This window comes from Hyperolius riggenbachi, chromosome 4, assembly GCF_040937935.1.
Source record: "Hyperolius riggenbachi isolate aHypRig1 chromosome 4, aHypRig1.pri, whole genome shotgun sequence".
Lineage (NCBI taxonomy): Eukaryota > Metazoa > Chordata > Amphibia > Anura > Hyperoliidae > Hyperolius > Hyperolius riggenbachi.
The window spans coordinates 274,476,329-274,491,178 of NC_090649.1; the positions used below are offsets into that span (position 1 = coordinate 274,476,329).

A 14,850-nucleotide genomic window follows, 5' to 3' on the forward strand; every position below is an offset into this window, starting at 1 on the left:
CCCTCTCTCCTACCATCCTCTCTTCTCTCCTCTACTCATGAACTATTATTTCTCAAATCACACATACCTTCCTCCACATCTCTTAAACAGCCCTCTGTCACATACAAACCACATCCTCACCTCTCATCTCTGCCTACTACTTCTCCTTGTTGCTGGGGACATCACCCAATCCAGGACCCTCTCCCAGACCGCACTGCACTCTGGTAAATACCACATCCCGCACTGACCATCCTCACTCCTCCACGCACATTAACCGATGTAACCTGATCACCATTCCTTGCCTTCTCAGCTCTCCCCCTCCCATATTTGGGGCCCTCTGGAATGCACGCTCTGTAGTCAATAAACTAGCCCATGTCCATGATCTGTTCATCACTAATGCTTTCACCTTTCTGGGGCTCACTGAGACATGGCTAACCCCATCTGATACTGTGTCTCCAGCTGCCCTTTCATACGGTGGCCTCAAGTTTAGCCACACATCTAGATCGGGTGACAAACATGGGGGTGGGGTGGGAATTCTTCTTTCCGAACACTGCTCCTTTACACCACTTGCACCTGCACCTTCTCTGGCTTTCTCTTCTTTTGAGGCTCATGCTGTCCGCATCTACTCCCCTCACCACTTCCAGGTTGCTGTCATCTACCGGCCTCCTGGACCAGCCTCCACCTTCATTGACCACTTTTCAACATGGCTTCTCCACTTTCTATCCACTGACATTCCTTCCATCATCATTGGGGACTTTAACATTCCCATAGACACTAACTGTTCCACTACCACAAAATTCCTCTCACTCACCTCATCCTATGACCTCTCCCAGTGGTCCTCAACCTCCACCCACAAAGATGGCCACACCATGGACCTAGTTTTTACCCGGCTCTGCCCAGTTTCCACATTTAATAACTCTTTATTCCCCCTTTCAGATCACAATCTCATAACTTTTACAATCAGCCCCTCCCTGCCTCCTCCAGCTACCGTAGTGCAGCCATCACGCCTATGCAGGAATTATTGCAACCTCAACCTCTGCTCCCTAGCTGACTCTCTAAAACTCTTGGGCTTCATGTCATCCTGCACTGACCTCGAGTCAGCATCCATCTACTACTCCACCACAGTCACCGCTGTCATGAACACAGCCGCCCCTTTCACTAACTTCCGCCCCCGCCGCATCAACAGACAGCACTGGCTGACTGAACCCATCAAACAACTGAAAAGACAGTCCAGGGCAGCAGAAAGGCAGTGGAGGAAAAGCTCCAATGCAGATGACTTCGCCCACTATAAAAACACGCTGCTGCAGCTCAGGGACGCTCTCTCACTTGCAAAGCAGTCATACTTCTCTACACTCATTTCTTCACAATCCTATAACCCTAAACAACTTTTCAACACCTTCAGTTCTCTTCTCCACCCCCCGCCTCCCCCTACAACCTTAAGCTTGTCTGCAGAAGACTTTGAAGCATATTTTGTGAGCAAAATTGAAACACTACAGAACAGCTTTCAAAAGCAACCCTCTTCACCGGTCCAATCACTTCTTCCTTTTTCCTCTCTGCCCGGCAGCTCCCCTACTATCAACTATCCCTCTCCACATAACCACTCACCCACTCAAACCTCCTCCCCGCTAACAATCTTCTCAGCCTTAACTGAACAGCGTCTTTCTTCACTAATCTCTAAAGCTAATCTTACTACATGCGCCTCAGATCCTATTACCTCTCATCTTATCCCCCAGCTCTCCTCCCCCCTCATTCCTGCTTTAACAACACTGTTTAACCTCTCCATCTCTTCTGGCATTTTTCCTTCTTCATTTAAACAAGCTATCATAACACCACTAATCAAAAAACCCTCTTTAGACTCTACTGCCCTTTCTAATTACCGCCCAGTCTCTCTCCTTCCCTTTTCCTCCAAACTTCTGGAACGCCACATTTACTCAGTTGTCTAACTTTCTCTCTGCTAATTCCCTGTTGGACCCCTTCCAGTCTGGCTTCCGCCCTCAACACTCTACAGAAACCGTTCTCACTAAGGTTGCCAATGACCTACTAGCTGCTAAAGCCAAAGGCAGATTTTCGGTACTAATACTCCTAGATCTGTCCTCTGCCTTCGACACTGTTGATCATACCCTACTTCTCCAGACCCTCTCAACACTGGGAATCAAGGGCCTAGCACACTCCTGGCTCAACTCTTACCTGTCTGGACATTCTTTTATGGTCTCCTATGCCAATACCAACTCCTCTCCACGCCCACTGTCTGTGGGAGTACCACAAGGGTCAGTCCTTGGACCCCTCCTCTTTTCCATTTACACCCATGGCCTGGGACAGATAATAAGCTCTTTTGGGTTTTAATATCACCTCTATGCTGATGACACCCAAATTTATTGTTCTGCCCCAGACCTCTCCACACTACTATCAAAAATTCCCAAATGTCTATCTGCTGTATCTACATTTATGTCATCCCGCTTCCTTAAACTCAATATGAGCAAAACGGAGATTGTGATATTTCCACCTTCGCTCTCTGTTCCACCTCCCATTGTCACAATCAATGTAGATAACACCCCAATAGCATCAACCCCCAAAGCTCGTTGCCTAGGGGTAACTCTGGACTCTGAGCTCTCCTTTAAACCACATATTAACACTAACTACCTCCTGCTACTTCCATCTCAAAAACATTTCCAGAATCCGTCCCCTCCTTTCACAAGAAGCAGCCAAAATGCTTGTGCATGCCCTAATCATCTCCCGTCTTGACTACTGCAACACCCTACTCTGTGGTCTACCAAAAAGCAGACTGGCACCTCTCCAATCCCTACTAAACTCTGCAGCCCGTCTCATCCACCTCTCTTCTAGATCCTCTGAGTCAGCCCCTCTCTGCCAATCCCTCCATTGGCTACCAGTTGCCCAAAGGATCCAGTTTAAACCTCTCACACTTGCATACAAAGCTCTACACAAGCTATCTCCTCCATACATTTCCTCTTTAATCTCCAGATACCTCCCCGCCCGGACCCTCCGTTCCTCACAGGAGACCATTTTGTCCTCCAGCCTAGTCACCTCCTCTCACTCTCGCATCCAAGACTTCTCACGGGCTGTCCCTCTCCTTTGGAACTACCTCCCTCAGCCGATTCGTCATGCCACGAGTCTGGAAACCTTCAAACGTACTCTGAAAACACACCTGTTCAGACAAGCCTATAATTTGCTATAGGCAGCACTGAAGGCACACTGGCTCACCCACTAATCCTTGTGTTTCCTTCCCTTTTGTTTCCTCCCCACTACCCTCTAGATTGTAAGCCCGCAAGGGCAGGGACCTCCTCCTAGTGTTTCTCATACTGCTGTTATTTTAACATATGTACATGTACCAACTACATATCAACTATGTATGTATCTATATTTATTCTATTCAATGTCATGACTGTACAGGGTCTTGTATTTCTTATGTATATTTGTTCCCCATTATTTGTTTGTATTATGTACAGCGCTACGGAAGATGCTGGCGTTATGTAAAGAAAAAATAAAATAATAATAATTGGAGGGAGGGAGGGAGGAACAAAGGAGGTGGCTCTATTGATTCTTCCTGCTGATCAGCCAGTACGGATTGCTTGTCCACATATATGGACATTTTGCAACCCTGATAAATGTACTGGGCTGACCTATTTTACACCCCCATCAGTATTTTTACCCAATACGCTCCACCCTCTAGCGCCCTATTGACAACGCCACTGGCATATAGCAGGATTCAGGAAGCCTGTGACCATCCAGAGGCTTTCCCACTACTGAGGTAAGTATCAAGATCACCCCCCCCCCCCTTCCTCCAAATGCTAAAAGTATTCCAATATATCATCCAACAAACTGACAAAACAAGGAAAAAGAAAAACATTTTTTAACTGTGGTCTATCAATTAGGGGGGACAGACCCAGGGTGGTCCAAATAAGTAATTGGCCTCGCTATCCCATGTACTCTTGGTTTTGACTGTTGGATGCAATTACCTTTAGCGCCTTAGCTGTCATCAAACTGCATTTAAGTGTTAACTAAGTGTGATTGTGGGTTGAATGAGATTGACAGGATTTCATTAATCTCCACAGGTTCCATCTGAAAAACAACCCATAATGAATACTGTCACTTCCTTTCCATTGTTCTTTACTGTGATCGTAACTGGCCTGCCACTCACCATTGAGGAGATATATGTAAGTAGTTGGGAGACCTAAGAGTCTTCTCATATACTACATAGATTATGAAAAAGAAGAAGTGTATTATAGGCCTAGGCTTTTTCAACATTTAGTTGCACCACGCTGAACGTTCAGTTTACACAATTATATAGAGCTTTATATAGAAGGCTACCTATTCACTTTCTCTGTACTGTGTACTTTATACTATTAAGTGCTGCTAGCTGGCGTTTCTAACATTAGGTGATGCCATGTGAACTTGAAACATTCCCATACGGAGTACTAGCTGGACTAGGTTATAAATGTGATAGCTGCTAATTATTATAATATCATATGCTGTGAAGCAGCTTGATACAAGTAGGACTGAGCAACAGTTACTCATTCTGTAGGCGAGTAACATAGAAACCAATAATTCACCTGGTTTAAAAAGCTGAACAATTGGGATGTCTAAGGAATATTTTAATAGCGGTTTGTTGAAAAAGTACAGTTTATAGTTATGCCTGGCAGCAAATCTACTTTTACTCTAGATTCACCTAGTATGCATAGAAACAGACTCTAGAATGGAGGAAGAATTCAGGAGATAAGAAACAGGTCATGTTCCCCCTTCAGTAGCACCCCTCTGTGCACAACTGTTAATCCAGCATTCTCCACCCTAACCTAGAGATAAGGTTAGGAAAGAGATAAGACTGGCACTATATATATATGCTGTAGAGCAGTAAGAACTGTGCCTGTAGCAGTGTATGAGATCCATGAACACCTAGGCAGCCACATGTAACATTAACAAAAAAAGACATGGTGGCACTGTGAAAAAAAAAAAACCTTGCACGCACCTTATTGCAAAACAGCCAACGTAGATATCGTGATTAGCAGTGGTGTGAGTGGAGTCTGACAGCTGTTTCATGATTACCCGCTTCCTCAGAGGCCAAAGTACACTCTGTGCTTTGACCTGAGGAAGTGGGCAATGCCAAAATGGCTGTCAGGCTCTGTCCACCCCTACTGCTTACTACGGTATATATGCTGGCTGTTTTCCAATAAAGTAACTTTTTTCACGAGACACAGTGCCACCATTTCTTTCTTGTTAATGTAACCGAGATATGACTTATTAAAAAGGAGACCTCCATGCCGTTTCACTGGATTGGGCATTTAATAGGAAAACAAACAGAGATAGATTATTACAGCAGAGAACAACATAAACTAGTTATATTTAACCTCTGAACACCTACAGGTTACTTTAGCCTTATGGGCCTAAGGCTAAGAAATGTTTATGTTTCAGCTGTACCTGTACTGATTCTGCAATACATTTATTGCGACTTAGGACACCTTTTCCAGGGCTTTCTTACTCAGGACTGGGAACAGTCCTCTGCCCAAAACCTACCACTGCTGCTATAGGTCATTTGATCACATTTCTGATTTTTAAAGCTTTGAAAGTCTTACACACAAAAAGGAAACATTTGACTAGTTTGATTATCAACCATTTCTGCAGCTGGGACGTGAGTCGCCGCACTTCCTTCCGCTCGCCGATTTCCGCTGTTGATCGTAAGTTCCCATTCATTAATCTCCCCTCTAGGCCACTGTGATCGCAGGCATCCATTGATGCCTGCATCACTTCCCTAGTTACAATGTAGCAACACATTACTTCCTATAGTGTACGTACTGTACCTGAATAAGAAGTACTCTGCGGGGACTTCTTGTGGCCAAATAGTAAAATTACACCTGCTGACTTTAGGGAATACATTTTTTTTTTATATGTATGTCAAGAGGGCATAATATTAAATTATGGGCTAAAAATTAGCGATGGATGTAAAGCTGAAAAAAATGCACCTTTATTTCCAAATAAAATATTGTCACCATACATTAAACAAGGGATATAATTTGAACGTTGCAATAACCGAGAAAAATGACCAAATAAAATGTGAAGATTTTAATTATGGTAAAATGTATTATTTTAAAACTATAATGGCTGCAAACTGAGAAATAATAAATTGTTTCCATTTTTTTCTTATTATTCCCATTATAATGCATTTAAAATAAAACAATTCTTAGCATAATGTACCACCCAGAAAAAACAAGGTATAGATCATTTCATTGTTATAAGTAGTGATAAAGTTATTGGGAAATGAAAGGGAGGAGCGCTGAAATGTGAAAATTCCTCATCCATAAGGTGAAAAATACCCGTGGGCTGAAATGGTTAAGTTATGGCAAGATGTTATTATGCTCCCCATACACAGCAGACTGAAATCTAACACCTTGCAAAACAATTGTTTATTCGTGTTAAGTCTGACAGCTAATGAGTCGCTCTACTCATCATTCATCATGGTCCATCATTGCTGTCCAATGTTTGTCTGTGTGTGCAGAAACGGTCCATGCACAAAGGTGTGCAGAGGAGGAGGAACACTGTTCATTTATTTCCATAGTTATTTTGCTGCATTCTCAGCAGCGATATGATATTAGATCATTCTTACCTGCACTATTTTCTTATCAGACATTCCAGCCACAAACAAATTCTGCTTATCTTCATCAGGATTGAATTTAACGCAGTACGGGACTTTCCTGTTGGTAAACCTGGAAATACACTGTCCTGTTGAAAAAGAAAGAAGACATCTGCTATGAAAATTACTCAGCATTTGATCAACAGGCGCTTACAGCAATGTATTCCCACCCAAACTATTAAAGCTGGATTCCATTTGCCTGGAATAAGAAGGAAAGTAGCTTCATGGCTGTTGGAGACCTCAGCTGCTTGACCAGTGAATCGATTCCCCCATTCCCTGCATGGCTGGGTCAATAGAGTAACTACATCATCACAGTGCTGCTCTTCACTCTATATATCATTTGCCAAATACGGCATCATGTATGCATGTTCTCTCTGTTTACTTGTAGGTTTCCTCTGAATGCTCCTATTCCCTCCTACAACTCCAAAAAATGTACTGGTAGGTTGTGAGACTCCCCCAAACTGACTTTAGAGTATGGTAGGACTATTACATTAAGAGCCCCTTTGAGAGACAGTAGGTGATGCTATTACCTCTCTGTAAAGAAGAGGAAATGTGCGTAAAACGGAGTAAATGAAAGGCATACTCAAAGCCTGACGCTAAAATGTGAAGAAAGACCGCGTTTCATAGAAAGATGGACTTTACAGCTCTCAATCCATGCTTTAGTCTTACAAATATGTGTAAAAATGTTCCTAAATGTAGTGCTACACATCCACTAATTCTATTGGTACAATATTTCTCCTAAAGGGCAACTACACTAAATTTGAATTACATTTATCAATTATAAATATTTTGTGACTGCTACTAATTTCGTACACAAGGCAAATTGCTTGGAACCATGGCAACAGTATAAGGCTTGGTATATATCGGACTTCCAAGAATTCTCACCAGTGGTACCAGATCCTTAGCACTAAAAGCAACAACTTCCAAAACATAATATATATATATATATATATATATATATATATATATATATATATATATATATATATATATAATATATATATCTGTGACGAGGATATGGAGGCTGCCATATTTATTTCCTTTTAAGCAATACCAGTTTCCTGGTTATCCTGCTGATTCTCTGCTTCTAATACTTTTAGCCATAGACCCTGAACAAGCATGCAGCAGATCAGGCGTTTTACATTTTTGTCAAAACTGACAAGATTAGCTGCATGCTTGTTTCTGGTGCAATTCAGACATTACTGCATCCAAATAGATCAGCAGGGCTGTCACGCAACTGGTATTGTTTAAAAGGAAATAAACATGGCAGCCTCCATATACCTCGTTACAGATGTCCTTTAACCGCTTGCCGCCCACGTCACGCCAGTAGGCGTGGCCACAGCGGCAGCCCCAGGACCAGCTAACGCCAATTGGCGGAAAGTCCTGGGGCAGCAGTTTACGGGAGATCGTGCGCACGGTGCGCGCGCGCATCTCCCGCTTGGTGGGCGATCGCCGCTCGGGAGACTGTTACACGGCCAAACCGCCGTGTATTTACATGTGCAGTGCTGCGATCAGCAGCAGCGCTGCACTGGGGACAGCCGTGTGACACGGCTGTCCCCATGGGGGACAAGAGAGCGATCGGCTCTCATAGACAGAAGCCTATGACAGCCGATCGCCGTGATTGGCCGGCTGGGGGGAGGGAGGCGATTTAGAAAAAAAAAAAGAAAAGAAAATGTCAAAAAATATATAAAAAAAACCAAAAACAAATATTTATAAAAAAAAAAAAAAAAAAAAACACAGGGGGGGCGATCAGACCTCACCAACAGAGAGCTCTGTTGGTGGGGAGAAAAGGGGGGGGGGGGGGAGATCACTTGTGTTCAGAGGTATACAGCCCTGCAGCTTGGCCTTAAAGCTGCAGTGGCCAATTAATGTAAAATTAGGCTGGTCACTAGGGGGGTTTACCACCATGGTCCTCAAGAGGTTAATGTAAAGCATTTAATCCTAAACTGCTATTTTTCAACGGAATGAAAATCAGGAGAGACTAGCACTGCGTTTTAGGGCACGTTAACTAACAACTGTATCAATTGGAAAACGTTTTATAATATAATAACCTTTTCTTGAAACACTAGCGAATTGATATTTTTGGTCTAAATGACTAGCATCAAAATGGGTGAAGCAAAGTTACTATTTTGCGCCCAAAAATAAGTTCCCAGCCTAAATCATCCCAGACTATCCACTGATAAGTTAGAATCGATACTGCAAAGACTTGGTGATCATTTGGCAGCCTATTAAAGGAGAACTATCGCAAAAATTACGATATTGTGATAACCCTGCCAACATTTCTATAATAGCAAAGACATGACTTTGCCAGCAGGGTTTTGTATGTGGAACTCTGCTAGAAACAGTATTTCTACAACCTTCACGATGGGTATTCCCCTCCTCACTTGGTCTGTTCTAACAGCTTCCATTCTGTGTCTCAGGCAGAAGCGGTTTTATACTTGGTTACTTATACTGCCTTACAGGCAGGGCTGTGGAGTTGGTACAAAAATCATCAGACTCCTCAGTTTGTGAAACCACCGACACCAGGCACCCAAAATTGCTCCAACTCAATCGACTCCAACTCCTTAGTCCACTTTTTACAAACGCTATGGATTTGGTTAAAAAAATCATCCAAATCCGACTCATCAGTTTATTGAAACCACCAACTCAGACTCCAGGTATCCAAAATTGCTCAGACTCCTCAACTCCGACTCCACAGCCCTGCTTACAGGTAGAATCGTTGCTCACTTTTTTAAATATGTCTACATGCCTCATTGCACTGTGTTATTGGGTTGTTTTATTTTTATTTTAATCTTTTCAAATTTCACAGTGTCCCTTTAAATACTTTCTTCTCTCAAATTCAGTAGCACTTACATAGGGCAACACAAGCTCCAAGTCCTGCATGCCGGAGAAAGTGCAGTTATATAACAGCTTCTGCCCAAGAGACAGAATGAAAACAGCTATAACAGACAAATTGTGAGGAGGTGAATACCCTATTGGGAATGTGCTCTTTAAAGAGAATCTGTATTGTTAAAATCACACAAAAGTAAACATACCAGTGCGTTAGGGGACATCTCCTATTACCCTCTGACACAATTTCGCCGCTCCTCGCCGCATTAAAAGTGGTTAAAAACAGTTTTAAAAAGTTTGTTTATAAACAAGCAAAATGGCCACCAAAACAGGAAGTAGGTTGATGTACAGTATGTCCACACATTGAAAATACATCCATACACAAGCAGGCTGTATACACCCTTCCTTTTGAATCTCAAGAGATCATTTGTGTGCTTCTTTCCCCCTGCAGCTATCTTCCACTGAAGTGGCAGGCTGTTTCTTACTGCAGAGTGCAGACAGCTCTGCCTGTATGTAATCCCTCAGTATGTGAAAGCCCAGACAGCTCAGAGAAGGATTTATCCAGCTTGTAAAAGATAAGAGAGAAGAGAGAAGCTGACCTAATCTAAATAATACACAGGCAGTGTGCAGAGAGGGGCCTGGAGGGGGGAGATGCATCACAGAACCACAACACTGAAGAACTTGGCAGCCTTCCAGACACAGGCTGACAAGTCTGACAAGAGAGAGATAAGTTGATTTATTACAGAGATGGTGATAGTACAACGTGCTGCAGTAAGCCAGAACACATTAGAATAGCTTTTGGAACTTGTAGGATGATACAAAACAGGATGCAATTTTTGTTACGGAGTCCCTTTAACGTGATGTTCATAATCCTGTATTTTCTAGAAGACAATTTACACACAAAACACTGCTGACAAAATGACAGAACTGCCATTAAAGAAACTACAGTGTCATTTTTTGCCACAGCCTCCCTTTAAGAACACGCTCTCATTCCCAGCAGTCTGTGTGCACCATATATAGGAGTGCTTTGTCTGCTGTCAACTCCTACTGCCTCTTCCCTCTAATATTCCCACAAATGTGTTTCTGAGCATTTCTTACCCATTTTTGCTTGGAATCCCATAACTGACTGCTATATGCTTATTGATCTGAATGTTTCCGTTTTCCTTCAAGCCTATGCTCAGATCAGATCAATCGTTCTGATATCGGATTACAGGATTCTGATCACAGATATGGCAATTCATAAAAATCCAGTGGTGAAGAGTCAGACACAGGGAAAGGCATGCACAGAACTACTACAGTATATACACTATATAGATTACTGGTATTTGGGGGAAATAACTAAACAATAGGCAGCCATTGTGTCTCTAATTCTTCAGGGGAAAAAAAAAAAATCAGTTTAGCATAATTTACATTACAGGTACTCCTCTCCTTCAAGACAGGATCTGACTGGCTGCTACAGAGCACCATTGTACTTGTTTACATGCCACAGTTTACATTATTAGTTTGCTTCCTTTACATCATGTAAACATAACCCTTCCGCTGTGTTACACCAATTAAGAAAAAAAATATTGTATACGTTTTAAACAAATGAATGTGTTAGTTGACCAATGAGAAGGGCTGTGTGGGAGCGATGCTGCAGTCCTGGCACAGTGTCTGCAGTCTGCTGAGCAGCAGATGTTCTCTTACATCACCAGCTGTTGTAACCACATCAAAGCTGACTTATGAACACTAATGTAAAAACACATCCACATTAATCATCAAGCACTTTTACTCAACATTCTAAAAAATGCTGCATGTTTTTCTGAATTTCTGCATCTTATGCTCAGGAAATGGGATATAGAGCACAAATCACTGTGCAATATCCTGCTGGAAATGTTGGGTGGAAAAAGCCGCAGGACAACCAGTTCCCACTTTTTAGCCAAGGACACAAGCCCAGATACTGAAATCGACATGAAAATCTTCAGCCTTTGATTAAAAATAAAAATACAACTACTTAGTTAAGAGTACCTGTTTCAGAGTCCCACAACTTGAGATAGCGGTCATAGGCTGCACTGAGAAACTGAGTTCCAGCATTGTTGAAACAGATGTCACGAACCGCTTTACTGTGACCTGCAGAAAAAGCAGAATGGGTGAGCTCAGGCCAGTTAAGAAAACACAAAACCATACATGCAAATAATTTACCACTTCTCTGTCTTTCTAGCCAAAACAGCTATATCTATTGCAGTGTACAAGCTCTGAACATGGCTTCCCTCACACACAGCTGGGCAAAGCTTTCAACTAACACCAGACGCATGTACAAGTATGCACAACCTAGCGCCACCCTATAGAAGCTCTATGTCATTCATGACAAAAAAAATTTTATACGCAAGACAGGAGCTGGGGAGGGAAATGGGCCACATACTAACTGCACAGTTTTTCATGTTAGCCCCTAAATGTGCTTGAACTATGACAAGTAACTCACAGTCCAGCACAGCGCCAAACTAAATCAGATACATTCTAACTAAAATTGCAGCAGTTTAAAACTAACTTGTGACAGGAATGTGGCATGTCATCTTTATCTTTATTCTCTCAAGAAATGCTTTTAACCCAAGATTGTGCTGATCCGGTACCATAATCATTTTTAGCTACTTATCGGGAACAGCACGAAAAAAAAAAGTGGTTCCGCCTTTAGCTTGCTCTTGTGTTGCAAAACTACTTAACCAAAACCAGAAGGTAGTAACAGGCACCAAAACCAATAAACCACTAAACTCAGCAGCCTGCGCTGCATAGTACGATCTACCCCTTATTGGAAGAAACTATTTCTTATTGTTCTTTTATTTAAAAACTTATTTTTTGTTTTCAAACGTTTTATTGGGCTTTTTACATTTTTCAAAGAAATACAATAATGCAGTAGATGAAAAACTTGACAAAAAAAAAAAAAAAAAAAAGGATATTAGCAAGATTGCCATGACATAGCATTCAAACTGCAAGGAGCAAACAGCTTGACAATACATAACTAAACAAAACCGGGTAAAACATATTTATGGATGCTTAGAGTGTGCCCCAGTAGAAACTTATTTTTTAAATAGATTGAGTAGGGTATGTGAATAGTAAATACTTAATTATACACTGAGCAAAAACAGATGAGACTCTGCAGAACTGTGGAATAGTGCTGGCCACAAAGTTAATAAGCTTCGTGTGCACAGAGGTGCTAGCTGGGCCATATCAGAGCTAGTCCCTTACTAGTTCAATGATCTCAAGTGTGATGATGGGATGGGGAGGAGTCTGGACTGCTGACAGACTGCTGTCAAGTCTAACCACACTGCAGTTGATATTCACACAGGAAAACAGTTTGGCAAACCTAACCAGCCAAATCCTATACAATAAAATGCAAGTGTCCCTGCGTGATCAACTGAATGGTTGTGTGTCCCTGGCTTTTTTGTACTGAGCATGTGCGCAGCCAGGGCAGTTAGGACACAGGGCCGGATCTGACAGTTTGCTGTGTGGTTCACAGAGGTTCTCATTGCATTGTGGGAAATAACAGCTTTTACCAACTGCCAAGCAAGCAGTTCCCTGTGTGCATATACGTCAGACAGTGGTGGGGAACAAGCAAGCAGGACGCGCATGTGCACGCATTGCGGGGGGGGGGGAGGGGGTAGCGGCTGTGACCTAGCGCCCGTTTAACGTGCGGGCCTTTTTACTAGTAAAAAATTAATGCAAAACCGATTTATGTGCAAATGACACAACATTGTGCACTGCAAATGACACAATATGCATGAAATGAGTGTGACCTATCATTTTAATCAAAAGTTACTCGTACAGGGCATTTAACTTCAGAAAAACTATTACATGTAATAAGAAGCTATAGGACTAAAAGGAGTTATCAGGCAAAAAAAAAAAAAAAAAAATTCACTTACCTGGAGCTTTCACCAGCCCCATGCAGCCATCCTGTGCCCTCGTAGTCACTCACTGCTGCTCCGTTCTCCCTCCGTCAGTTTAGTTTTTGCAGACCTCGGAGGTCGGCGGGCTGCATTGTGTACATTTTTACGCATTCCCGCTACTGCAGGAACATTAACTCATACATTTTTACGCATTAGGGGTTCAACGCGTACATTTTTACGCGTTGAACCACTAACGCGTAAAAATGTATGTGTTAATGTTCCTGTACCAGTGGGAATGCGTAAAACTGTACGCAATGCGGCTCACCGACCCCGAGCTGATGGAGGGGGACCAGAGCAGCAGTGAGTGACTACAAGGGCACAGGATGGCTGCATGGTGCTGGTAGAAGCCCCAGGTAAGTGAAACTTTTTTTTTTTTTTTTGCCTGATAACTCCTTTAAGCCTGGTTACACTGAACGGTGTACTGTCCGGTTACTGCGACGGGAGTGATAAGATCACAAATGGTTCAGCAATGGCCTAAATCAGCAAATAACAAGGTAGTACTAATCTATATAGAACATTTTTTTCGTTTACATTTAATTATACTGCTATACCCTGGGGCTTTATACTGCTGGATGCAAAAAAACATTTGGGGCCTGATGCACAAAAGGCAATTTTACCAGCGCTAATACCATGGGAGCACGTTACTGGGATAACACGCATGTTGCTATGGTAAACACACGTGACATGAAATATACCACCATGACCAATTACCCTTTGGATTGGTAGACGTGTTAGTAAGTGCAATGTAACATACCTATAAACGTTCGTACACATCGTCTTTCATTGTACACTTCCCACAGCTGTAATTAAGAAGATAATAAATAAGTTAAAAATTAAACATGGAGAAAACAATTCACTGTCAGTATACAGAATTTTCTCCTTTTTATGAATATTTAGGTATGACAAATGTGACCACAGGTATCCATACAAAAGCGTACTAGCTGTTAATATAATGGGTTTAGCAATGAAATCACATTTCCAGGATGTCCATGTAGAACATGTAGCCGCTTGCACAGATACACTAATTCCAGGTGTGGTGGGGAATCCAGTTCTTCACCACATCCTCTTACCACAACCTCTGTAAAAGGTGCTGCCGGCATCAGGTTATACAAGTTGCTTCAGGGAAGCAATAGTCTAACGAAAAAAGTCGTCACAGCCAGTACATAAAAGACCATAAAGGTGGCCATACACTGGTCGATGTGCCATTAGATCGACCAGCTGACAGATCCCTATCTGATCGAATCTGATCAGATAGGGATCGTATGGCTGCCTTTACTGCAAACAGATTGTGAATCGATTTCAGCCTGAAACCGATCACAATCTGTTCAGCTGCTCCTGCCGCCTGTCCCCCCCCCGTATACATTACCTGAGGCTGGCTCCCGGGCGTCTTCTCTGCACTGCACCGCACTGCTGTTCTTGCTCCATCCCGGCGCTTCCTGTGTTACTCCGTGACCAGGAAGTTCAAATAGAGCGCCCTCTATT

General features: G+C 42.5%; 1 protein-coding gene and 1 long non-coding RNA gene across 2 annotated transcripts in view; one reads left to right on the forward strand and one right to left on the reverse strand.

The window, feature by feature from the left end:
• Positions 1–6,915, forward strand: part of LOC137503792 (uncharacterized) — a 36,614-nt gene extending 29,699 nt beyond the window's left edge. Inside the window, exons 2-3 of the long non-coding RNA XR_011019339.1 lie at positions 4,050–4,151; positions 6,652–6,915. This is a non-coding gene — a long non-coding RNA (uncharacterized lncRNA). The remainder of the gene's footprint in view (positions 1–4,049; positions 4,152–6,651) is intronic.
• Positions 1–14,850, reverse strand: part of CDC40 (cell division cycle 40) — a 127,678-nt gene that overhangs the window by 32,623 nt on the left and 80,205 nt on the right. Inside the window, exons 9-11 of the mRNA XM_068231281.1 lie at positions 14,123–14,168; positions 11,456–11,557; positions 6,593–6,708 (exon numbers count right to left, since the gene is read on the reverse strand). Of these exons, the coding sequence (XP_068087382.1) occupies positions 6,593–6,708; positions 11,456–11,557; positions 14,123–14,168 (264 nt within the window). The remainder of the gene's footprint in view (positions 1–6,592; positions 6,709–11,455; positions 11,558–14,122; positions 14,169–14,850) is intronic.